Source organism: Neomonachus schauinslandi, chromosome 16, assembly GCF_002201575.2.
Source record: "Neomonachus schauinslandi chromosome 16, ASM220157v2, whole genome shotgun sequence".
Taxonomy (NCBI): Eukaryota; Metazoa; Chordata; class Mammalia; order Carnivora; family Phocidae; genus Neomonachus; species Neomonachus schauinslandi.
The window spans coordinates 8901940-8925376 of NC_058418.1; the positions used below are offsets into that span (position 1 = coordinate 8901940).

Sequence of the window (23437 nt, forward strand, 5' to 3'; positions counted from 1 at the left end):
AGGAGGCCCAGCAAGGAGGCCAGGGTGTCGGGAGGACACCCCAGCATGGTAGGGCTTGAAGTCAAAGAGGTAAATGAGGGACCAATGCCTGTGAGGCCATTGAAGGGGTTTGGGCTTCCTCCTGAGTGTGCTGGGGAGCCATGGCAGAGTTTGGAGCAGGGGAAGGACAGACTCAGGTTTGTGCTGGTGAATAGGAGAGAGCAGAACAGGGGCAGACAGACCAGGGAGGAGGATGAGGGGCCAGGCCTGGAATGGGAAGGAGGCAGGTGTTCAAATGGCAGAAGGGTCAGAACTTAGGAAATGTCTGGCTCTGGTTGAGTGGTAGGGTGCCAAGTTCGGCGGTGGCGAGGGGAGATGTATGTTGCAATCAGTTTGGGCTGTCCCGCTGAGAGAGCCTCAGTGTCCTCCTCCGTAAAATGGGATCAGCGTGCTTCCCTTGGCCCTGAGATCTTGGGGTACAATGCTCAGTGAAATCATTCGTGACACTTCTTGAGCCCCCTCGGCCTATCTTGTTTACTTCTCCCACTGGCCCTAGGAGGGAGCACCTGTTATCCCCATTCTCTAGATGGGGAAACAGGTTCATAATGGACAAGTCAGTGGCCCAGAGCTGCACAGGATCCCCTGGCTTCGAATCTGGGTGGTGTGGCTCCAGAGGCTGTCTCTGGGTGAAGATAATCCTGAGCCCGGGGTCCCCTCACCTCCACTTCTCCACTCTTCCCAGGACAAGCTTCTCTGAGCATCTCCGTGTCTAACAGCCAGATCCAAGAGAACGTGGTGAGACCCTGCCCACACCTCATGGTCCCAAGGATGTCCTCTGCCTCCCACACAGCCTCCTGCCCTCCCTAGTCTCCCCAACACCCCATCTCCATTTGCCCCCTTGACCCTCCCCATCCCCGCCATGCAGGACATCGCCACTGTCTATCAGATCTTCCCGGATGAGGTGCTGGGCTCCGGGCAGTTTGGAGTGGTCTATGGAGGTATGGATGCTTCTGAGCTAATCCAGAGGGGGTCCTGGGGGTTCCTGGGCTCCAGACCTTCCTATGTGATTGGCTGCATGCTCACTTCCTGTTCTGGTTGACTTAGAAAGCTAGATCCTCGAAGCAGATGGATGCAGCTTCTCCTTTTCTTACTAGAAAAAGCCAATGGACTTTCTCCCCTTCTTTTTTTTTTAAAGATTTTATTTATTTATTTGAGACAGAGAATGAGATAGAGAGAGAGAGCATGAGACAGGGGAGGGTCAGAGGGAGAAGCAGACTCCCCGCCGAGCAGGGAGCCTGATGCGGGACTCGATCCCGGGACTCCAGGATCATGACCTGAGACAAAGGCAGTCGCTTAACCGACTGAGCCACCCAGGCGCCCCGCTTTCTCCCCTTCTTAATAGGGAGAGCGAATTCTTCACTCTGATTGGCCACAGAGCTAGTTCCTAGGTTCTGATTGGTTATAAATCTAGTTTCCCATGTGATAGATTTCCCTCCTCAGAGCTCTTGTCTTTTACCTTCTTCATTCCAAAGCTTTTATTCCCAAGGTCCCCCGCCCCTCACATGCCTCCTGGAAACCCCTCAGAGCCACCCTGATGGCCTTCTGCCCACCTTTGTTCAACTATGCCTGTGTCTTTGTGGTGGTGGTGGTGGTGGGGTGTTCCTCTTACCAGGACTGGAAGGTCTTGCTCCCTTCATCCCCAGTCTCCCTACCCCCTGCCCAGGAAAGCACCGGAAGACAGGCCGGGACGTGGCAGTCAAGGTCATTGACAAACTGCGTTTCCCCACCAAGCAGGAGAGCCAGCTCCGGAACGAAGTGGCCATTCTGCAGGTGACCACCGGGCTCGGGCCAACGGACCCAGGCTGGGGGTGGTCAGGGAAGGCTTCCTGGAGGAGGGAACATGCATGTTGAGACTGAAGGGGTGGAAAGGTATTCTGAGCAGAGGGACCAGCTCGTGCAAAGAAAGGTCTAGAGGTGAGAGGGAACATGAAGTCTTCTAGGAATTTGAAGTTCGAGGTTACTAGATGGTTTATGTGTGGGGAAGTGGTGGGAGGTGAGGGCAGGGAGGAGGGTGGGGTCACACCCTATGGATTTTCTCCTGAGGATACTGGGGAGCCATGGAAAGATGTTGAGCAAGAAGGGGATAGGGTTGAGTGTGTACTTTAGGAAGATCTCGCAGGCTTGCCCCCGGAGGGTGGGTGGAAAGTGGTGGGACTGGAGCCTGGAGCCCAGGGAGGAGGCTAGGTGGGGACCTGGGGGGTAGAAATGGGGTTAGGCCAGGCAGGGCTTGGGGGGAGAGGGAGGAGGATTTACAACACAGAAATGTACAAAGGTCCTTCCCATTGTTCCAGACTTCTGCTCCCTCCCTCCTCTCCTTCCCCCCCCACAACCCTGGACCTTCGACAGAGCTTCATGATGTAAAGATCCTTCTAGATACCTGGTGGTGTGGGGATATGGTTCTGTCTGGGTCTGTGGGAAGCCCCTCCCACCTCCCCCATTGCCGCCCCCAGGGAAGGAGCTGCTGACCCTCCGGGGACATCCTTCTTATTTGTCATTCATCTGCTCCCATGGCTCGCCTCTGGGGTCCCAAGTTCACGGGTGACCTGGACCCTGACTGCTACCCTACCCTTCATCCCCACCCCAGAGTCTGCGGCACCCCGGGATCGTGAACCTGGACTGCATGTTTGAGACACCTGAGAAGGTGTTTGTGGTGATGGAGAAGCTTCACGGGGACATGCTGGAGATGATCCTCTCCAGTGAGAAGGGCCGGCTGCCCGAGCGCCTCACCAAGTTCCTCATTACACAGGTGCACCCGCCCCCCCCCCCCCCCCCCCCCCCTGCCCCCTGCCCACCTCTGCCTGGCTCCCCACCTGCCCTGCGCCCAGCTCAGGCAGACACTGGTGGGAGTCCTAATAGCGGATAATAAAAAATAGAGAGTAATAATAACAACAGTAGAAAAAATAATAGAACGATAATTTCGAAAGAGTAATAATAGAACAGACTGTAGAGTAATAAGAGTAATAACAATAGAAAATAATAAAATGATAAAAAGAATAGAGCAGTAGTGATAATTATAGTTATTAGTATAGAAAAATCAGAAATGATTATTTTATATTTTTTATTCCTTTATAGAATGAGATTCCCTAAGGCCTGACTATATTCATGTAGGAAAAGGGAAGGGGAGGGAGGCCTTTCTGTGGGGAGCTCATTCATCCATTTCTTGGGTGGTTCACCAAGCTCTCCCTCTTCCCCTGCTCTGTTCCCGGCTGCATGCCAGGCAGTGCTGGGGACACAGCTGTGACCAAGATAGCCCCAGGCCTGGACAACGATCACCCAGAGTGGGCAGGGTGGGGATGGGATGCTAACGGTGTGCCAGGCACTGTTTTAACTCATTTTATCTGCATCGCAACCCATGTGGTAGTGGCCATGATTGCTCCTGTTTTTGAGTCGGAAAAAAACAAGGCTCAGAGACTTTACGTAACTTGCCCAGGGTCACACAGCTGGTGGGATGTGCACCTAGGATCCGGGCTTTTAACTAGTAATGTCAAACTAATTCGTGTCACCTGTGTGTTGTTCCGCCTCTTTCTTCACTTTAATAGTACTTCTGGAAGGCTATTCTATTTCGGTACGTAAAGCTGCCTCTTTTTCTGAATTGTATCCCATGATGGATATCACCAAGTCCTGTAATTGCTGAGTACAGAGGTTGTTTTCACTTTTCCACCTTTACAGACAACATCCTGTGAATATCTCTACACACATTGCTGAGCTCTGGTGGGAGAATTTCCATAGAACACGTTTCAGATGATAGACTCCTGAGTCCAGGGAAATGTGCTTCAGGATTTTTTAAAAATATGCTGCCCAGTTATTGTCTAAAATCCTTTTCAGTCTGCTCTCAACAATAGTTTGAGGATGTCTACTTCCTCACTCCTTACTAACTCTGGATAAAATAATCACCAGTCTTATAGGTGGAAACATAATACTTCATGTGGCTTCATTTGGCAGTCTAAAAATTATGGGTGAGGTTGAGCATATTTTCCTATGTTTATTGGCCTGTGCTTTTTATACCCATTGCCCATTTTTCAGTTGGATTATTCTTATTGAATTGTGAGAGCTCTTTGTATATGAGGGACACTGGATCCTTGTCACTTGTGTTGTTCAATTTTTTTTATCCCTGTATTTGTTTTCTTTTTCATTTCATTCATGGCTTTTATTTGCCATAAAGAGTTTAACTTTTACAACGTTAAATGTTGCCTTTCATGGCTTCTGGGTTTTACAGCCTTCCTAGAAAGGCCTTCACATCCAGCTGGTCCCTCACCTGATTCTGGGACTTGTTCTCTTGGTTGCAAAGTCCCCTGTGCTGCGCTTCCTTTATGCAGGCCCGGCACCCTCGCTCTCCCCAGCACTGTGCCTTCATCAGGTTGGCTTGTGGGGTGGGGAGAGAAGCCCACTGAGGCAGGCTCATCCAGACTTCAGGAGAGGGAACTGCCGGCCTTCAGCAACTGGTTGGTTTCTCTTTCTGGTCTTCCATCTCCCCTTCTCTTTTTGCCCCTCTCTCTCTCTCTCTCTCTCTGCAGATTTCTACCTTCCGCCTCTTGTCTGTCCCACCCCAAGTCCTGTGCTAGGCCCTTTACCTCATGGGCTTGTTTATGCTTCACAACTGCCCTCTGAGGTAGGTATTACTAGCACCCCATTTTACAGATGAGGAGACTGAGGTGGAGGGAGGGTCCGTGTCCTGCCCAAGGTCACACAGCTCAGTGAGGGTCTGGCTGAGATTTGAACCCAGATCTGTCTAGCTTCCAACCTGCCCTCTTTGTTCTCCTCAGGTACTAGGAGGGGAGGGGGGGTGGTCAACAAACAGGAAGTCGGGAAAGAGGTACATACACACTGTGGATCTCAGTTTCCTGGCCGCAGCCTAAGGATTACACAGAATCAAGGAAGATCATAGTGTCCACAGATAAAGTGGTTGGAAATTGTATCCATTTTTTTGCTTTTTGTTTTGCAAATCAGCTCACCTTGCCATCATAGAATACTCTTGAATTAACAGAGCAGGAAAAGCTCTATTTGAAACGCGCACAGAAATAGGTTCATCCACAGGCCATCCCAGAAAGAGGACCAGGTGCCAACAACAGTAGTAGCTAATGCAGTGTTTGCTCTGTGCTAGACACTGTCCTAAGCACTTTCTATGCCTCAACGCATTTAAACTTCACAGCGACCCCTAAGGATGGGTACTTTTATTACCCCCTATTTTACAGGTGAGAACACTGAGACCCAGAGAGTTAAAGTGGCTTGCCCGATGCCACAAGCTAGTGAGTGTAGAGCTGGGTTTTCCACCTGGGTAGGCCGGCTCTAGAGTCCCCCTGCCTCTTAAGAGTATTGCATTTAATATATAATGTAGATCATATTGGTATTTGTACTGTTTCACATTAGAGTTTTTTTAAAAATGGAGTCACACAATAGTACCTTCTTAAAGGCTGCTCTTTACTAATAACCCTGCCCCCCCCCCCCTTTTTAGAGTAAACTCCAGGCCCAGGGTGGGGCTCGAACTCATGACCCAGGAGGTCACAAGTCGCCAGCTCTGCCAACTGAGCCAACCAGGAGCCTCATATTAGCTCTTTTTTGTCAGGAGCTATCCACATGCCAGAGGGTCTCAGGCTCTTCCCAAACCCACTGCTCCAGTCGAACATTTCTGGAATTATCCAACTCCTATCTCGGGAGTCATGGTTTTGGGGTTCTGAGATTCTTATTTGGGGCTCCAATGCCTCCCCTGGCCCTGGGGGGCATCTTTAGGGGTACAAAGAGGGGGCATGGATGGGGTTTGGAGGGCTGGTGGCAGAATCTGGGGCAGGTAGCTTTCTACCTTTCTTACCGGCCCCACCTCCTCCCCTCAGATCCTGGTGGCTCTGAGACACCTTCACTTCAAGAACATCGTCCACTGTGACTTGAAACCGGAAAACGTGTTGTTGGCATCAGCCGACCCCTTTCCTCAGGTCAGTCATGTCCCAGCTTGATTTGGGGAAGTCCAGCTAACACTGGAGGCAGGTGGGGATTGTATGAATCAGGATAATTGGACACAGAGACTCAAGATAACAATGGCTTAAATAAAACAGACGCTTGTTTCACACTCATATAGGGTCCAGCATAAGCATTTTGAGGTTGAAAAAGCAGTTCCTTAGGGTCAGGTACTTGGCTCCGGCTGTCTTGTTCTGGCCTCTCTATGATGTTCTAGCCTTCATGGTTCGTGATGGTCCCCATCATGTGACAAGATAGTAGGAGGGAGAAGGAGGAAAGAAACAGGGTGGAGGAAATGGACACACCCCCTTCCTTCCCAGACGGTGTGGAACTTTACAAGGCACGTCTTCTAGCATCCCATTGGCCAGGACTAGATCACGTGGCATGGATGGCTGCAAGGGAGGCCGGGAGATGTAGTCTTTATTCTGCGTGGCCCTGTGGCCCGTTCAATTCAAGATTTTTATTATTAAGGGGAAAATGGAGAACAGATATTGGGGGACAACTGGTAATTTCCTCTGTGGGTCTGTTAGGAAAACAGTTCTGATGAGCCTCGGGACTGGGTGGTGAGAACACCCCCCAGGGGCAGAACCAGATTGGGTAGCGGTGACGATTATAACAGATACAGTTTATTAAATGCCTACTGTGTTTAAGGGCCTACAGGTTCTCATGTGGCCCTTCCACATCCTGTAAAGCTTTTGCTTTATGATCTGTGTTTTGCAAACACTGAGTTCATTTCATTTCAAAAGCCAGAGGTTCATTTTATTCAACTAAGAATTGCTGTGTGCCTACTAAGAGCCAAGCTCCCTGTGGGGGCATCAGGAACTGTAGTAAGCAAAGACATCTCTCTATGGCCAAGGAACATCCATCTCTACCAGTGGTTTACAGCTGGAGCGGTTTTGCCCCCTAGGGGACATGTGACAATGTTGGAGACACTTTTGGTTGTCACAGCTGTTGGGGGGTGGGGAGGGGTGCTGCTGGTATCTAGGGATACCAGATCCCACATTTTAGTAGCCACACTTAAAAAAGTAAAAAGAAACTGGTGACATTAACTTGAAAGATTTTTTAAAATTTATTTCTGGGACGCCTGGGTGTCTCAGTTGGTTGAGCGTCTGCCTTTGGCTGGGGTCATGATCCCAGGGTCTTGGGATCGAGTCCCGCATGGGGCTCCCTGCTCAGCGGGGAGCCTGCTTCTCCCTCTCCCACTGCCCCTCCCTCCTGCTTGTGCTGTCTCTCTCACACAAATAAGTAAATAAAACCTTTAAAAAAAATAAAATAATAAAATTTATTTCTAAGTAATCTCTACCCCCAGTGTGGGGCTCAAACCACAACCCCGAGATCAAGAATTGCAGGCTCCACTGACTGAGCCAGCCAGGAGCCCCTGATGATATTAACTTTAATAATAATACTTTATCCCAGTATATTCAAATATTATCATTTTAATGTATAATTGACATAAAAGTTATTAATGAAATGTTCTTTCTTTCTATACCACACCTTCAAAATCTGGTATTTAACACCTAGGACACATCTCAATTCAGATGTGAAATTTTTATCAGAAATATTTGATTTTGTGCTTAGATTTGAAAAAATTAGCAGTTGAAAAAGTAGACTGACATATCCAAGTTGTTCCAAGCATATTTAAAAGTTTTCCAATAACTAAGTCTAGGGTCTTTTTGTTTGTTTGTTTTTTAAAGATTTTATTTATTTGAGATTGAGAGAGAGAAAGAACGAGCACAGGGGAGGGGCAGGGGGAGAGAGAGAGAAGCAGGAAGCCCGACACAGGGCTTGATTCCAGGACCCAGAGATCACGACCTGAGCTGAAGGCAGACACTTAACTAAATAAGCCACCCAGGCGCCCCTGTTGGTTTTGTTTTGTTTTGTTTTTAGTAAAAGATGATATTATTTTCATTAACATTTATTTTGGAAGGGACGCCTGGGTGGCTCAGTTGTTAAGCGTCTGCCTTTGGCTCAGGTCATGATCCCAGGGTCCTGGGGTTGAGTCCCGCATCAGGCTCCTTGCTCAGCAGGGAGCCTGCTTCTCTCTCTCGCCTATGCTCTCTCTCTCTAGCAAATATAAATAAATAAAATCTTCAAAAAAAAAAAACCACAAAAACATTTATTTTGGAAGGGTAAAAGATTTTGACTCCCAGTGGAAACAGCTTACATTGACCTCATGGTTTCTTTCTGCTTCTGGAAGTCGTTCAGTTGTTAGTGGCAGCCTGGGATGTAACATAGGATCAATTTTTAAATGTAAGTTAATGAAAATTAAATAAAATAAAAACTAATTTGTCAGTTGCTCTTGCCACATTCGAGTGCTCAGTAGCCACAAGGGGCCAGTGGCCACCATATTGGTCAGCACAGATCACAGAGGGAAGAGCAAATGTCGATCATGTTGTCACAAAAATAGAATTATATCTGTAATGAGTTCTGTAGAGTAGGAGTCCGTTTTTTGGATGGACAAGTATTCCAGGCAGTGGGAACAGCCCAGGCAAAGGCCCTTGTAGCAGGATTATCTGTACTTTTTTTTTAAACAACTTTACTGAGATATAATTCACACACTATATAATTCACTGATTCAAAGTATACAATTCAGGGGCACCTGGGCGACTCAGTCGGTTAAACATCCGACTTTTTTTTTTTTAATATTTCGTTTATTTGACAGAGAGAGACACAGCGAGAGAGGGAACACAAGCAGGGGGAGTGGGAGAGGGAGAAGTAGGCTTCTGGCCGATCGGGGAGCCCGATGTGGGGCTCGATCCCAGGACCCTGAGATCATGACCTGAGCAGAAGGCAGATGCTTAACGACTGAGCCACCCAGGCGCCCTTTTTTTTTTTTTTTTTTAAGATTTTATTTATTTATTTGACAGAGAGAGAGGGGACACAAGCAGGGGGAGTGGGAGAGGGAGAAGCAGGCCTCCTGCTGAGCAGGGAGCCCGATGCGGGACTCTATCCCAGGACCCTGGGACCATGACCTGAGCTGAAGGCAGACGCTTAACGACTGAGCCACCCAGGTGCCCCAGCATCCGACTCCTGACCTCAGTTCAGGTCTTGATCTCAGGGTCGTGAGTTCAAGTCCCACATTGTGCTCCACACTGCGCTCAATGCTGGGCATGGAGCCTATCTAAAAAAAAAAAAAAGAAAAGAAAAGTATACAATTCAGTGGCTTTTAGTTTATTCACAGAGTTGTGCAACCATCACCACAATCATTTTTAGAATACTTCATCACCCCCCAAAACAAACCCTTGTACCCCTTAGACATCATCCTCCAAACCCACCACCCCTCATCCCAACCACGAATCGACTTTCTGTAGATTTGCCTCTTCTGGGCGTTTTGTATGAACAGAACATTCAGTAATAGCATATGTGGCCCTTTGTGACTGGTTTCTTTCACTTAGTTCATGTTTTCAGAGTTCGTTTATGTGGTAGCATGGATCAGTCCTTCTGTTTCTTTTAACAGCCAAGTAATATTCCATTGTAACATCTGGAGAAAAGAGTGGATCTTTGAAAAGGAAAGGATCTTAGGACAGGACAGTATGGCTGTCGCATCGAGTCAGTGGTTGGGCTCTGGCTGTTTTTGAGGGCAGGCAACAGAGGCTTGGGGCTTCAAGGGTTTTGGACTCCATCTGGAGAGCCATAGTGAGCCACAGAAGGATTTTGAGCAGGGGAGGAACAATACATGAACAGAGATGGCAGCACAGAGGTGGTACTGCCTATGAACTTGGTAGGAAGGAGAGCAGGACCTTGAACCTGGGTGTGGCTGGCTCCAAAGCCTGTCTGTGACCCTTGAGTGCCTCCACCATCAGGGGAAAGGTGGGCGTATACCTGTTACCGACTGCTGGCCATCACGGTCAGCAGTTTACACGCGGGGTCCCATTTAATCCCCAGGGAAGCCTGAGAGGAAGCTGCTATTAACAGCCCTGATACAGGTGACGCGGCTGGGGCGGAGAGAAATCAGCTCCTGCCCCTGAGACCAGTGAGGCTCTCTCTGAGCCAGACACTGAGCCCCGCACTTTCCATGGATTTAATCATTCAACCCATACAACCACCCTTTAAGGTAGGGAGTTTTCAGATCACCGTTGTGCAAAAGAGGAAATAGAGGCACTCAATAGAGGTGGTTAAGAGACCTGTTCAATGTGGCGGAAGTACAGGGCCAGGTGGCATTTATTAAGCGCTCGTGGCATACTGAGGAAACAGTTTCCATACATGGGAAACTGAGGCACAGGGAGGAAGTCACTCGACCAAGGTCCGTCGACCAGTGAGAGGAGAAACTCAGTTTTCTCTGGAACGCCATGGAGGGCGTGGGGCTGGGTCACTGGGCAGGGGGCAGCCTTAACGCTCCTTCGGACCCTCCACCCCACGCCCTCTGCAGGTGAAGCTGTGTGACTTCGGCTTCGCGCGCATCATCGGCGAGAAGTCGTTCCGGCGCTCGGTGGTGGGCACCCCTGCCTACCTGGCGCCCGAGGTGCTGCTCAACCAGGGCTACAACCGCTCGCTGGACATGTGGTCGGTGGGCGTGATCATGTACGTCAGCCTCAGTGGCACGTTCCCCTTCAACGAGGACGAGGACATCAAAGACCAGATCCAGAACGCCGCCTTCATGTACCCAGCCTGCCCCTGGAGCCGCATCTCCTCCGGAGGTGGGTGGGGCCATAAGAGAGGCGGGCCCGGAAACATCCAGGCTGTGGGGGTGGAGCCTGGCGGTGGGTGGGGCCACAGGGTGGGCGGTCCTTTAAACGGTGCGGTACCTTGGACCTGGAAGCTTGGGGCAGAGGGACTCAGGCGTGTGTATGGAATTAGTCAGTCCTAGTTCCCAGTTCACAGGAAACGAAGTGCTCCAGAAGCACTGAGACAGACACCTGGCGCTTTGGGGGCCGAACAAGGTTTGGCCTGTCTAAGGCGGGACAAGGAGAGGGACTACTGGACCTGAGGAAGCCATACAGCTGGGGTGGCCAGGAGAAGGGGCGGATCCTTCCTCCCAAGGCATTGGCTGGGGCCTGGAGTCTTTGGGGCTACGACCCTGAAAGGGTTAGCCTTGCAAAAGCAGTGGTGCCGGAGGGCAGGGTTGAGGAACAAGGACCGGGCTAATTTGCTGGGTGCTGGGCAGACTTGGGCCTGGGGCGGGGGACAGGTCCGGTGATGAAGGGGCCTGGTTTAGGAGCGTGGCAAGAGGAGGGGCAGGGTCATGGAGGGTTTCTGAGGCTGTCCAGAAAGACCCATCCTGAGACCAAAATCACCTGGACCTGTGAAGAGGAGCGAGTGGAGGGAAGCTTAAGGGTAGGGTGCAAGGGGAGGGGAGTCAGGCCCGAGGCGGACACTGGGATCCAGGGGCTCTGCTGTTGGGGCCGGCTAGTGGTACAGGGGCTTGTGACTTGGGCCTCAGAAAGTTCCCTCGGGAGGCCTATAATGTTGGGGCCCGAACAGGTGTGAGGGTGGGCCTACAGTGGGGCTAAGATACTGGGGCATGTTAGGAAGCTGTAAGAACAAGGGGCAGGCCCTAGAGCCGGGGAGCTCAGGAAGACAGACAGAGGATGGGAGGGAGGTTAGGAAGACAATCACTGTTCATAACAGTTTATTCAACAAGCATGTTGAGTGCCTACTGTGGGCCCCGTACTGACTGTCCCAGGCTCTGGGAATACTGGGATGAGTTGGAAATAAGGGGTCGTGCGGGAAGAAGGTTGTTGAGGAGGGAAGGAACCTAGAGGGATATGGCCTCATGGAGCAGGCAGAGAGGGGGATGACATGGGGGTTAGTGCAGGAAAAGGTGGCAGCAGTGGGCCCAAGAGAGGTAAGCACTAAGTGATAAGAATGGATTCACGAGTACTGGAGTAATACTGGAGGTCCTCAGCGTTGTGTTTTTGGACCTGCTCAGGAGTCTCAATAAAAGTGCATCAAGTATGCGAGAATGAATTTGGTGTGGATGGACATGTGTGAGGGAGGCCGTGAGAACAAGACCTATACTCAGAGGGGTTCACACAGTGAGGCCTTGTCCTTCAAGGCTTCTGATCAAGGAGACAGCTTCGGATGAGTGCCGGCTTGTCTTGAATGCCTGACACTCGCTAATTTTTCTTTTCCTAAAGAACAGGCCTATCTCTGAGCCTCAGCAGGAAACCACTGACTGACTGCCTTCTAATAATGTTGTTTTATTTTCATTTTATTTTTGTGAACATGGCAAGTGATCTTTGGATTTTCATTGGCCGGGGTGATATAATATTTCCATTACAAATAAATTTATTTACCCCTTAAGTTTTTCAAGGGAAAATGAATTTTTATTTTTTTTTTTTATTTTTTTTTTTTTTTTTTAAAGATTTTATTTATTTATTCATTAGAGACAGAGAGAGGCAGAGGGAGAAGCAGGCTCCCCAGAGCAGGGAGCCCGATGCGGGACTCGATCCCAGGACCCTGAGATCATGACCTGAGCCGAAGGCAGACGCCCAACCATCTGAGCCACCCAGGCGCCCCGAAAATGAATTTTTAAAAAGTGAAGTGATTTAAAGCCAAATGTTACCGATTTTTGCTTTGATCAAATACTGACATGACTCAAAATTTTAAATATACAGAAGGGTCGGCAGTGAAAATCCTCTCTCACTCCTTTGTCTGCCATTCTTCCCAAAGGCAATGGCTATTACAAATCTTTTAAATATGTACAAGCAAATATATGGACATATATTCTTTTATTTTCTCCTTTTACACAAGTGGTAGTGTACTATACATGCTGCTTTTTAACTTGCATTGTCCTCTTCACCGTTTATCTTGGACCAATGGTTTGGCTTAAAGAAAAAAAAATATTTTTTAAAACATTTTATTTATTTATGTATTTATTTTAGAGAGAGAGCGTGTGTGAGCAGGGAGAGGGGCAGAGGGAGAGGGAGAGAGAGAATCTCAAGCCGACTTCACGCTGAGCACAGAGCCCCATGCAGGGCTCAATCCCACGACCCTGAAATCATGACCTGAGCCGAAATCATCACCTGAGCCGAAATCAAGAGTCGGTCGCCCAGCCAACTGAGCCACCCAGGCGCCCCTGGCTTAAAGAAAAATATAAGTGAAGAATAGTACAGGTGTACCTGTGTGTACCTCTGTATGACAAAACTTATGGAGGTGACATAGGAATGGGGAAACTGAGGCGGAGGCTTGGTGAAGACATGTAGGAGCTAGTGTGTATGCAACGTCGGGGGAGAGGTGGACGAGATGGTAATTTAATGAGGAAATGAGTGGGTGAGCGATTGGTGCCAGGGCAGAAGGAAGGCCAGGATGGTAGCAGGTCGGCTGGAGTGGCCTGTTGGAGGAGGGGCGGCCCCTACGGCCCAGGGCTTGAACTGTCTGTCTCCTTCCCGCGCAGCCATTGACCTCATCAACAACCTGCTGCAGGTGAAGATGCGCAAGCGCTACAGCGTGGACAAGTCTCTCAGCCACCCCTGGTTACAGGTGATGCAGGGGGCGGGGCTTGAGAGCAAAGGGGAGGGAGGCCTCATTAGCTGGGTTGGAGGAAGGGGTGGAGCCCGACGGCTTATTGGCTGTGTAGGTGGTGAAGGCTGCAGGTAAATTTTCCGTGGATCCGGAGAGTGGCTGAGCCTCCTATTGGCTGGGCTGTAGAAGGAGGCGGAGCTGAATTTCTATTGGCTGGGCAGGTTGCGAAGGGTGTGGTTTCCCCTTCATTGATCCCGGGCCTGTCACTGGCAGGGCAGGGGCGCAGCTCAGCCGCTATGGGTCGTGCTCTGTGCAAGCTAACCCCTGTTCTCCCGGGCCCAGGAGTACCAGACGTGGCTGGACCTCCGAGAGCTGGAGGGGAAGATGGGCGAGCGGTACATCACGCACGAGAGTGACGACGCGCGCTGGGAGCAGTTCGTGGCAGAGCACCCTCTGCCCGGGCCCGGGCTGCCCCCCGATGGGGACTTCGGTGGGGACTTCGGTGGGGCCCTCCCGCCGCAGGACCGCGAGATGCAGGGGCTGGCCGAGCGCATCAGCATCCTCTGAGGCGTTGTGCTCCCACCTTGGCTGCCCCATGATGCTGTCCCCTGGTCCCCGGAGAGCGCCCCTCCGCACCGTCTCAGCGAGGAACTGTTCTAAACAGAAGCGCTTCCTGCCCAAGATGGATGGGACACACCCCAGGAGAGGAGCAGGGCGGGGGCCCGTGGCGGGTCAGGGATAGTTATTTCCAACCTGAATTCCCCAGCAATTAAAACGAACTCATCTGTGGCCCCATGGCCTTGGTCTCTGGCCACACCGCACTCTCCGTCATGAGTCTGTTATTCACCAAGATGGAGTTCCCCTGGAAAGAGGACTGTCTGAGAATGAGGCGGGAGGGAGCGGGGATGGGAGAGGTGGGAGAGAGGGGGCTGAAGGCGGAGGAGTTCTGGAAGGAGGACCACCTGGGGTGGGAAATCTGGAGGGAGGACTGCCAAGAGGGGACTAGAAGGGGGAAGATAGGAAGGTAGCATAAGGAGGACAGGGAAGAGAAAAGCAAGAAGAGTTCGAGATGGAACGAGTATGCCAGGAAGGGAAGATAGATGGATGGAGGAGCATGACTAGAGGGATAGAGGGTTTAGAGCAAAGTAATCCCATGGCTTGTTTGATCCACTTTTTTGGTCAGTGGTATTACTACTAATCACAACTACTAATAACGACAATGCCATTAGCACAAGTCTGGTCCATAGTAGAAACCTGACCCACAATATTTAGTATTTTAAATTGATGCAATGACTTCTCTACACACCAGATGTGCTCATTCACTAATTCATTCGTCACGCTGGGTGCTGGGTGATGCTGGGGACACGGTGGTGACTGAGACAGCCCAGACCCTTCCCTCAGGGGGTTCACCATCCCGTGGAGAGACAGATGGGGGTGAGACTGGGATGGGGGAGTCCAGAAGGGTGGGGCAGCTTTGAGCGAGCCTGAGGGTCAGGAAGGTGGGTCTTCTGATCTGACTTCTCACACCTCATCTTGGCTCTGAGGTTGCAGGCCGAGGGAACATCTCTCCACCTTTGACCCCTGACCTCCAGATTCTCCAGCTCCTCATTGTCACAGCTGAGGGCAAGCGATTGGAGCATGCACCGAAACAAGCCCTTTCTAAACACTCAGACTTACACACCATAAAGACTTTCCTGAACCCTGGAAAAATGGGCTAGTACAGGGAGCTTACTCTCTGAGGCTTCCTGATGTATGTTAGCTAGCCCGTCTGCTGGTTGGCTCCGGAGCTACAGCTCTTTGATTTAAAGAAGCGCAGAGGGGCGCCTGGGTGGCTCAGTCGGTTAAGTGTCTGCCTTTGGCTCAGGTTGATCCTGGGATCGAGCCCCACTTCAGGCTCCTTGCTCAGCGGGGAGCCTACTTCTCCCTCTCCACCCCGCTCGTGCTCTCTGTCGCTACCTCTGTCCCTCTCAAATAAATAAAATCTTTAAAATAAAATAAAGAGGCTCAGATGAGCCTCAGTCAATGAGGATCTCCAAATGAACAAGAATGCCTTTGAGGCATAATTCGAGCTAATAATATTGGGAAATATTGGAGTCTCTTGGACTGCATCCTCAATGCCTCTCCCTCTAAAACTGACTGGCCTAATATCCAAGGGGGTAGACAACAGAGAGACAACTCCATCTCCAGTGATAGAACCAAGCTAAGAAGTGCATGGACCAAATACTGAGGTCCAATCCTGAATAAACACACTGCTTCTATCTTGACCACCAGTTTCGTTAACACCCTGAGACCAGGAATTAGAGATATGATCATAAACATAAACTTAGGGGCACCTGGCTGGCTCAATCGGAAGAACGGGCGACTCTTGATCTTTGGCTCGTGAGTTCGAGCCCCACGTTGGGTATAGAGATGACTTAAATGAATAAATAAATAAAAACTTAAAAGAAAAAAACCCATAGGGCGCCTGGGTGGCTCAGTTGGTTAAGTGTCTGCCTTTGGGTCAGGATCCCAGGGTCCTGGGATCAAGTGCCGCATAGGGCTCTTTGCTCAGCGGGGAGTCTGCTTCTCCCTCTGCACCTCCCCCCACTCGTGCGAGCGCGCTCTCTCGAAAAAATAAAATAAAATAAACAAATAAAATCATAAAAAAAAATCCATGATGTCAGATGGGAAAATACCTTGATTGCAGAATTCCATGAGGTAGTGCAACAACATGAGGATGCCATGGCAGATCAAATCAAAGCCACATAACGTCACTTAAGGCCCCACAACTTAAAACAATTAGAGGAGAAAAAGCCCATCCTATCAGGGCTATCGGATACCACCAGCCCTGATCTTGACAGAGGCACAAACTTGTAGGGGGTAAAATTTCGTTTCTCCAAGGATTCCCTCCTGGCAGGCTTTCTCTGTGCCTATAAATACCCCTCAAGCCACAGGTGAAATGACTATCCCCATTAGTGGGTATCCTACCCCATTTTAGACACAGGGGCCACGCCCTCCCCATAAATATCTCCCAGTTCCCCCCTCCCCCTCCATCAGTACACAGCAATGATTAAGATGAATCCCACAGTTTGCCACGTGTTTAGGCTTGTCTAAGTCCCTCTGTGACTCATTAGGCCCCCTTACTACCCAGTGCGGTTTATACCCAAACTACTCCAAGAAATCTTTCAGGAAGGGATATTCTTTCCATCTGGAACGTCAAGATTTCATGTTCACAAGAGAGCCTATGTCTCGAAGTCCCGGACTACTCCTATCCATCTCAGCCCGCTACCCCTCCTACTCCCCTGCCCCCTCCCAAAAAAACCCATCAACCTCTCCCTCAAGCCCACATATTCAAGACACGCTGCCCCGCATTCTGATTCTCTTTGGGCCTCAGCAACATAGGGTGCATCTTGGAGGCTGAACCTCTCTCCAAGTGGAAATAGAACCTTCATGCCCTTCCTGAAACTGACTTCACATGCCTCCACCAGTCACTCGGGGTCTCCCAATCCCGGCTCCCGGACCCTGCAGCACTCCCACCTTGTCCGTCTAGAACCCCAGTGTTACCATGGGAATATGGCTAGTCCAAGACCCGTAGGCCATAAATAAAATAGTCAAACCTAGGTTCCCGCGAGTTCCCACTCCAAACACTGTCCTGGCCTCTCTCTACCTTCCAGCACCCCCCACTTTACTGGATTAACACCTCCTCTACACATTCTTTCATATCCCTCTACGTCTGATTCACAGTCTTTTTGTTTTCACCTGGGAAAGTCAACAATACACAGGGACAGGTGTGCCTCAAGAGTTCACCGAAGCCCCTCCTTACTTTTCTGGGACTCTGAAGGCTAATTTGCGGGATGTGGTTTTCCCTCGCAATACGCCTCAAATCCAAAATGTGGCTGATCCCTCACCCAGCTCACTCTCTGACACTCAATACTTACCCCAAGCCCTTGCTCACAGGGACACAAGGTATCTAGGGAAGGATTACAGCCACATAAAGCAAAAGTGCACTATCTAGGACGTGACTTCGCCCCCGAAGGCTAACTTTATCCACGGAATGAATTTATCCCATCGTTAATTTCACCTTTTACCCAAGACTAAAACGCAATTCCAGGGGTTTCTGGGCCTGTTATTGGTTGAATTGTGTCCACACCCCCTCCAAAAAAAGGTATGTTGAAATCCTATCCCCCAGCATCTCAGAATGTGACCTGATTTGGAAATAGGATGGTTGCAGATGGATCGAGCACCATCCCCTTCAAGACCCCTCCCAACTCACCACTTGATTGTCACAGCAAAACTCTCCCTATCCTTAGCATCTATGAGTCAGGATTTATGTGCTCCTTCCACAACTTCCCTAACGGCCCCTTCAGGGGACTCAGTCTCCGGAAACTTTTACGTGGTAAATGACACGGTGACAACCCTAATGGCAGGAACCACCTCCTCACTGAACTCACCCAGATTTTCCAGCTATCAAAATATTGCTGATCCCGAGTCAACTGGTGCCGCTCACAATTTCTCTTGGTATCAGTGGTATCACCCGTCTTGTGACTCATTTCATGGTCCCAGTCCCGTCCCTGCATCTTCTCCTTGGTTTTCCACCTTTTTTCTTAAAAATATTTTCTTTATTTATTTAAGAGAGAGAGTGTGTGTGTGCGCAGCAGAGAGGGAGAGAGAGGGAGAAGCAGACTCCCCGCTGAGCAGGGAGCCCCATGTGGGGCTCAATTCCAGGACCCCCAGGATCATGACCTGAGCCGAAGGCAGACGCTTAACCAACTGAGCCACTCAGGTGCCCCTAGTTTTTCACCTTTAATCAACATTTTAAAAAACAACAACAACAACAACAAAAAACAACCCAATACAACAAACCCCACATTTATTTTCTGACCCCTCAAATAAATAAGACAATGATTTCCATGAGTCTTGGGATTGCCCCCAATGCTGTGTATTTTATGCATAAAGGTTTTGCAGATTGATATCTACCTACCAGAAACTGGACTGGCTTCTGTTATCTTGCCAATCCTGTAAGTCCTTTTCAGGGTTTTGAGTCCTCTTCATTCTATCAATGTCTAAACTTCACTCGTTCTTCTCTCAAAGCCCCACCCAATTCCCCACAAACATAAGAGATCTGCCACATCCTGTGAAGGCTGAAAATCACCACGCGGACACACGATCCAGTATGACTGTGACCCCTTCTTTCATTAGCATCCAAAGGAGGCTTGGAACAAGAAGTCAAATGCTTAGCAGTAAGCTCCGAGGATTTCATATGGCCTCCAACCAGGTTTGGGCAACTTTAGTACCAGGTTAGGGACTTCCAAGGGAAGGACTTGTATGCTCTCGTTGGAAGCTACTGCTGCACATTCATTTCTGGGGACTCCTCAGACCTGATCATCATCGGTATGAACATCAAGAGGCCACCGAGGAAATCCGCAGAATTGTGACCACTGATCTGACTCCATCAATTAAGGATCTCTCTGTACCTCCTTCTGGGAACCCTTGCAATTGGCTGCCCTTGGGCCTCCAATCTTGGTGTTACTCCCTTATTCAACCATTAATAATTCTCTTTTTATTGCTCTTCCTAGGAATACCCATTCGTGAATGCCCAGTGACCAAAACCTAAATCCGTTCCAGATCCAACATTTTATGCAAGAAATGGTTCAACTGGCTTTGCACAAACAGCAGAGATGAAAGCCCAACCCTGACATCACCCCAGACACTAACTACTAAGAAAATCTCGTTTGAGAGCAAGCTCCCCAGAACCACCTATCATGAATCCCGATCATCTCCCCACTGTTGGAAAATTAAGACTGTTTAAGGAAAGTCTAGGTCTGTCTTAAACAAGAGGGGGAGTGAATATAGTTTGTTGATATTAAAGTCCAGGCTCATTTTTCTCCTTGGGATTATTTTGTCCTTATTTATCAGACCCTTCTGTGGCTCTTTATACATGGAAGGCACTGGACAGCTATCTCACTCAGTCCTTAGAATGCCTGGATAAGGTAGGCAGTATTATGACCCCCATCATACAGATAAGGACACTGAGGCACAGAGGTTAAGCAAGTTTCCCAAGGTCACACAGCTAGAAAGTGGCAGGGGCTGGGGCTCCGCCCCCCCCTCCCGCATTCTGGTTCCAGAGTTAGTTCTCAATGGTTATCACTGCCTCTCCAGCTTACGACCAGATGTCTTCTGGTGTCATAAAAGAGGGGGTCATAAAAGAGGGAAGTTCTCACATGATCTTCTGGGCCCTAGCTTTTAGGGAGTCAAGGTCTGTCTGAGAAATGGGTACGAATCTTGGAGCTAGATCTCCAAGGTTGTAGGGACACACACTCGGCGTAGTGACACAGGCTGGCCGCCTGAGGGGGCGCCAGCCCGGCTCGCGGAGCCTGGGGAGCCAGAAGGGAACCTTGGAAACCAAAGTCAGGCTCAGACTCTTAGGACCACAGAACGTTGAGAACAGAGCATCTTAGAATGCTGAGAACAAAGCCTCTTAGAACGCCGAACAAAGGCTCCTGGAATCGTAGAACGGTGAACGCAATGCCCCACACGATCTGGGAGACAAAAGACGCTTAGATTCTGTTCTGGTCGAATCACAGAATCTCCCACCCAGGCTGGTCTTACAATTCCAGAATTTGGGATACAACCAATCTGACTCTTAGAAGCAAGACTGGCTACATAATTTGTGAAGCCTGGGGCAAAACGAAAATGCGAGACCCCTTGTTCAAAAATTAAGAATTTCCAAGACAAGAACAGCCAATATTAAACCAAGTGCAGGGCCCTCCTAAGCTGGTCACACGCCCGTGAAGCCGGTCCCGCTTAGAAGCATTATTTTATGGAAGGATGTCGGTCTTAGCTGGCCTCTAGTTTTACAGCTGGGTGTCTGGGAAGGCTTCGTGGAAGAGGAGGCAAAATCAGGGCTCGACTCGATAACCCTTTCCGCCCCCTGCACTGCCTCAGCCGCTCAGGGTTGCTAGGGGTGGGGGGAGAGGAACGGTTGCCAAACTGTCACGTGGACCCATTCTCTATTTATAGATCACCCTTCCCCTTTCGCCTGGGACAGTCCAATGGTAGCCAGAGCTCGCCCGCAAGTGGGCGGAACCAGCTGCGGACCGGGGAGGCACGGACCAATGACATTGGAGCAAGGGCGGACTTGTTTCATTGTGACGCGAGAGGGGGCGTGACTAGGGCCCAAAGGCAGGCAAGCGGTGGGGCGTGGCGAGGCCGCCCAGAAGCAAAGAGAGTAGGAAGCTGCGAGCATGCGTCGCGTTGGGGGGGGCGCGGGTGCACCGCCGGGCATCTTCGTAAGGGAGGGTTCCAGCCAATAGGCGACGGTTGCTCTGTCGCCGGGGGCGTGGCCATGCAGATAAGGCGCGGGTGGGCGGCCCAATGGGCGGGCGCCTATGCAGATGAGACGGTGACAGCCGGGCCAGCGGGCGGGCGGGCAGGCGGGCTGTTGGGGCGGGGAGGTGGGACCCAGAGAGGGGTGGCCGTGGGGCCCGGCCGGGCTGGGGTGGGGGGCCGCAGCCATGATCCGGGCCTTCTCGTTCCCGGTGAGCCCCGAGCGGGGCCGGCTGCGGGGCTGGCTGGAGGGCAGCCTGGCCGGGCTCTGCGAGTTGCACTGGCTCCGGGAGAGACAGGAGTACCGCGTGCAGCAGGCGCTGCGGCTGGCCCAGCCCGGAATGGGGGGCGCCGAGGCCGAGGACGAGGAGGACGCCGATGAGGACGAAGATGCCGCGGCGGCGCGCCGGGCCGCAGCGGCCCTGGAGGAGCAGCTGGTGAGGGGCCGCCTGTCCGTCCATCCCTCCGCCCCCGTCTGTGTCTGTCTGTCTGTCTGTCTCGGTTGGATGCTCAGACACCCGTTCCGGTGGGGGAGGGGGAATGGACAGGGGGTGGGGCTGGAGACCCAGGAGTATGGGCGGCGGGCGGGATCTGGTCTGCTCACCCCCAAACTGGGGAAGGGGAACCGCATCGCTTCCGCTGGAGCCTCGTGAAATGCACAGGCCCCTTCCCCAAAGAAGATTCTTCTGGGCGCTAAGTATGTGTCAAGCCTGGGCCGAGTATTTGGCATGCGTTGTCTTCTTGCAGCTTGCGGGGAGAAGGGGGTGATAGTCCCCATTTTACAGAGCAAGAAGCTGAGGCTCAGAGATGGCAAGTGACTCACCCAAGGTCACACAGCCGGGATCCAAACATGCCACCACCCCCCACCCCCGGCCCCGCCACCAGGGCTCCATCTTCCCTAAGTCCCGGTGTGCTTGGAGATCTCTGGAGGGGGCGGGGTGGGGGGAGGGGATCCTCAGGCCTCCTGAGGGAGGGATCACTGCTGAGAGGAAGCTTGCAGTCCTTGAGGACCCCGCGGTGATCTTTACTCTGCCGTGACACTTTCCCTCCTTTCCTAGCTGGTCCCAGCCTTGGTGGACCCCAGAAGAGGCAGGTCGAGGCAGCATGGGGGTCTGCCTTCTGAACTCCCTGAGTGCTCTGATGGTAGAAAATGATGCAGAGGTCTCCAGAATGACTTCAAGAGCACCACCCCTCTCTCCTTCTCTGTCATTCTTTGATTCTCCTCTTCCTGGATTTCTCTCACTCTATCTCCCTATTGCCACATCTCTGACTTTCGGCGTCTGTTTCTGTCTTTCTTAATCCTCCCTCTCTCCGTGTCTCTCTATCTCCGTCTCCCCGGCCGTCTCTTGCCTTTCTGCACCTCTCTCTCTTCCCGCCCCACGTCCCTGTCCCTATCTCTCTTTTCCCCTCCCCCCAGCCTGCCAGGCCCCAGACCCTGGCTTCCCTTGCAGATCCCATCCCCAAGCCTGTGTGTGGTCAGAGCTTCCCGTTTGGGGAAACCTGAACCATGGCGGCGGGGGAGGGGGCTCTCCCTGCTGCTGACCTCCACTGCCCCCTCCCCAGATGGGGAATGGGGAGGAGGACTGACGCCAGACTCCGGGGCTGCACGCACAGCCCCTCCCCCGACCGGGAGTGGGACCCTGCACATTCTTCTCTGGAAACAGAAACAGCTGTGGGAGGCCCCACCCCCTCCCAAAGTTAGAGACGCGTTGTGGGGGCCTTCACCAGCTCACCCCCCACCCCAAGCTGGCTGGGCTGGGGAAGGCACCTCCCACCCCACGTACGAGGAGAGGGAGAGAGCATGGGGATGGGCGAGCTGTGTCCTTCCTTCCTGTCCCTCAGTCCCTCTGTCTGCCTCAGTCTCCCCTCTCTGCCCTTCAGCTTCCCTATCCCTGCCGCTGAGTCTCCCCCCTTCTCTGCCCCTCTGTCTACCCCGCCCCCCAGGAGGTGGTAGTGGAGAGGCCTCATCCCCCCCCACACTCTCCAGGCAAAGCTCCGTCCCAGCGTCAGGGAGGAGGCGGTGGCAGGCAGCGGGAGGAAGGCAGCGGCGCGGAGGGGAGGAACAGAGAAGCGCTAAATATAAACTCCTCTGCGGTTGGGGGTTCCTGGGTCCTTCTGAAGAGGGTGTGGGTCCCTCCTCTGATCCCTGAGCCTCTGTCTTATGATGCTAACCCCTCCCGCCCCGCACCCCCCTACCAAGGAATACACTCCCTTTGGAGCCGGACTTGATTCGTTCCTAATAGGAGTAGTGGGGACGCAGGTAAAGACCAGGGACATCTCCGAGAAAAGAGGTGAGAATCCTGGATGGGGGTAGGAGTTCTGTTCTCTCCCACCAGGAAAAAGGGTCCCCTTCCAGCAAGAAGGACTTAAGTTAGACTTGCAGAAGGACTTCCAAATAGCGATAAAGGGAACTGGATACAGACTAGGGGCATGTGAGCAGCGGGGAACAAAGGTCTGGAAAAGTTTGGGCCAAGGGGTCTCCAGGGGTCTTAATCACACGCGTGTTAAACCTGCTTGAAAACAAACAAACAAACAAAAAAACCTGCTTGAACTGGACGGCCACAGACGGCCGGCAGAAGGGCTTGCAAAAAAAAGGGGGTGGAGGGGACTGAGGGGCATTGTGGGTACATAGGGAGCAGGATTCAGACCAAGGTCCTTCTGGTCTTTTTTTTTTAAATAGAGATTTTATTTTATTTATTTATTTATTTATTTATTTATTTATTTATTTATTTATTTATTT

General features: G+C 51.3%; 2 protein-coding genes across 3 annotated transcripts in view; both read left to right on the top strand.

Annotated features, from left to right (window-relative positions):
• Window positions 1-14209, top strand: part of PRKD2 (protein kinase D2) — a 33988-nt gene extending 19779 nt beyond the window's left edge. Inside the window, exons 12-19 of one of the 2 annotated variants that reach the window (XM_044922277.1) lie at window positions 722-774; window positions 905-977; window positions 1703-1809; window positions 2624-2785; window positions 5868-5966; window positions 10358-10625; window positions 13325-13410; window positions 13735-14199. In XM_044922277.1, the coding sequence (XP_044778212.1) occupies window positions 722-774; window positions 905-977; window positions 1703-1809; window positions 2624-2785; window positions 5868-5966; window positions 10358-10625; window positions 13325-13410; window positions 13735-13959 (1073 nt within the window). In that variant the 3' untranslated portion in view covers window positions 13960-14199. Of the gene's footprint in view, window positions 1-721; window positions 775-904; window positions 978-1702; window positions 1810-2623; window positions 2786-5867; window positions 5967-10357; window positions 10626-13324; window positions 13411-13734 lie in introns of both variants that reach the window. The other variant, XM_021681349.2, reaches the window with a different exon arrangement.
• A 6676-nt stretch (window positions 14210-20885) lies between these two features.
• Window positions 20886-23437, top strand: part of DACT3 (dishevelled binding antagonist of beta catenin 3) — a 10018-nt gene continuing 7466 nt past the window's right edge. The window contains exon 1 of the mRNA XM_044922263.1: window positions 20886-21134. Coding sequence (XP_044778198.1) covers window positions 20886-21134 — 249 coding nt within the window. The remainder of the gene's footprint in view (window positions 21135-23437) is intronic.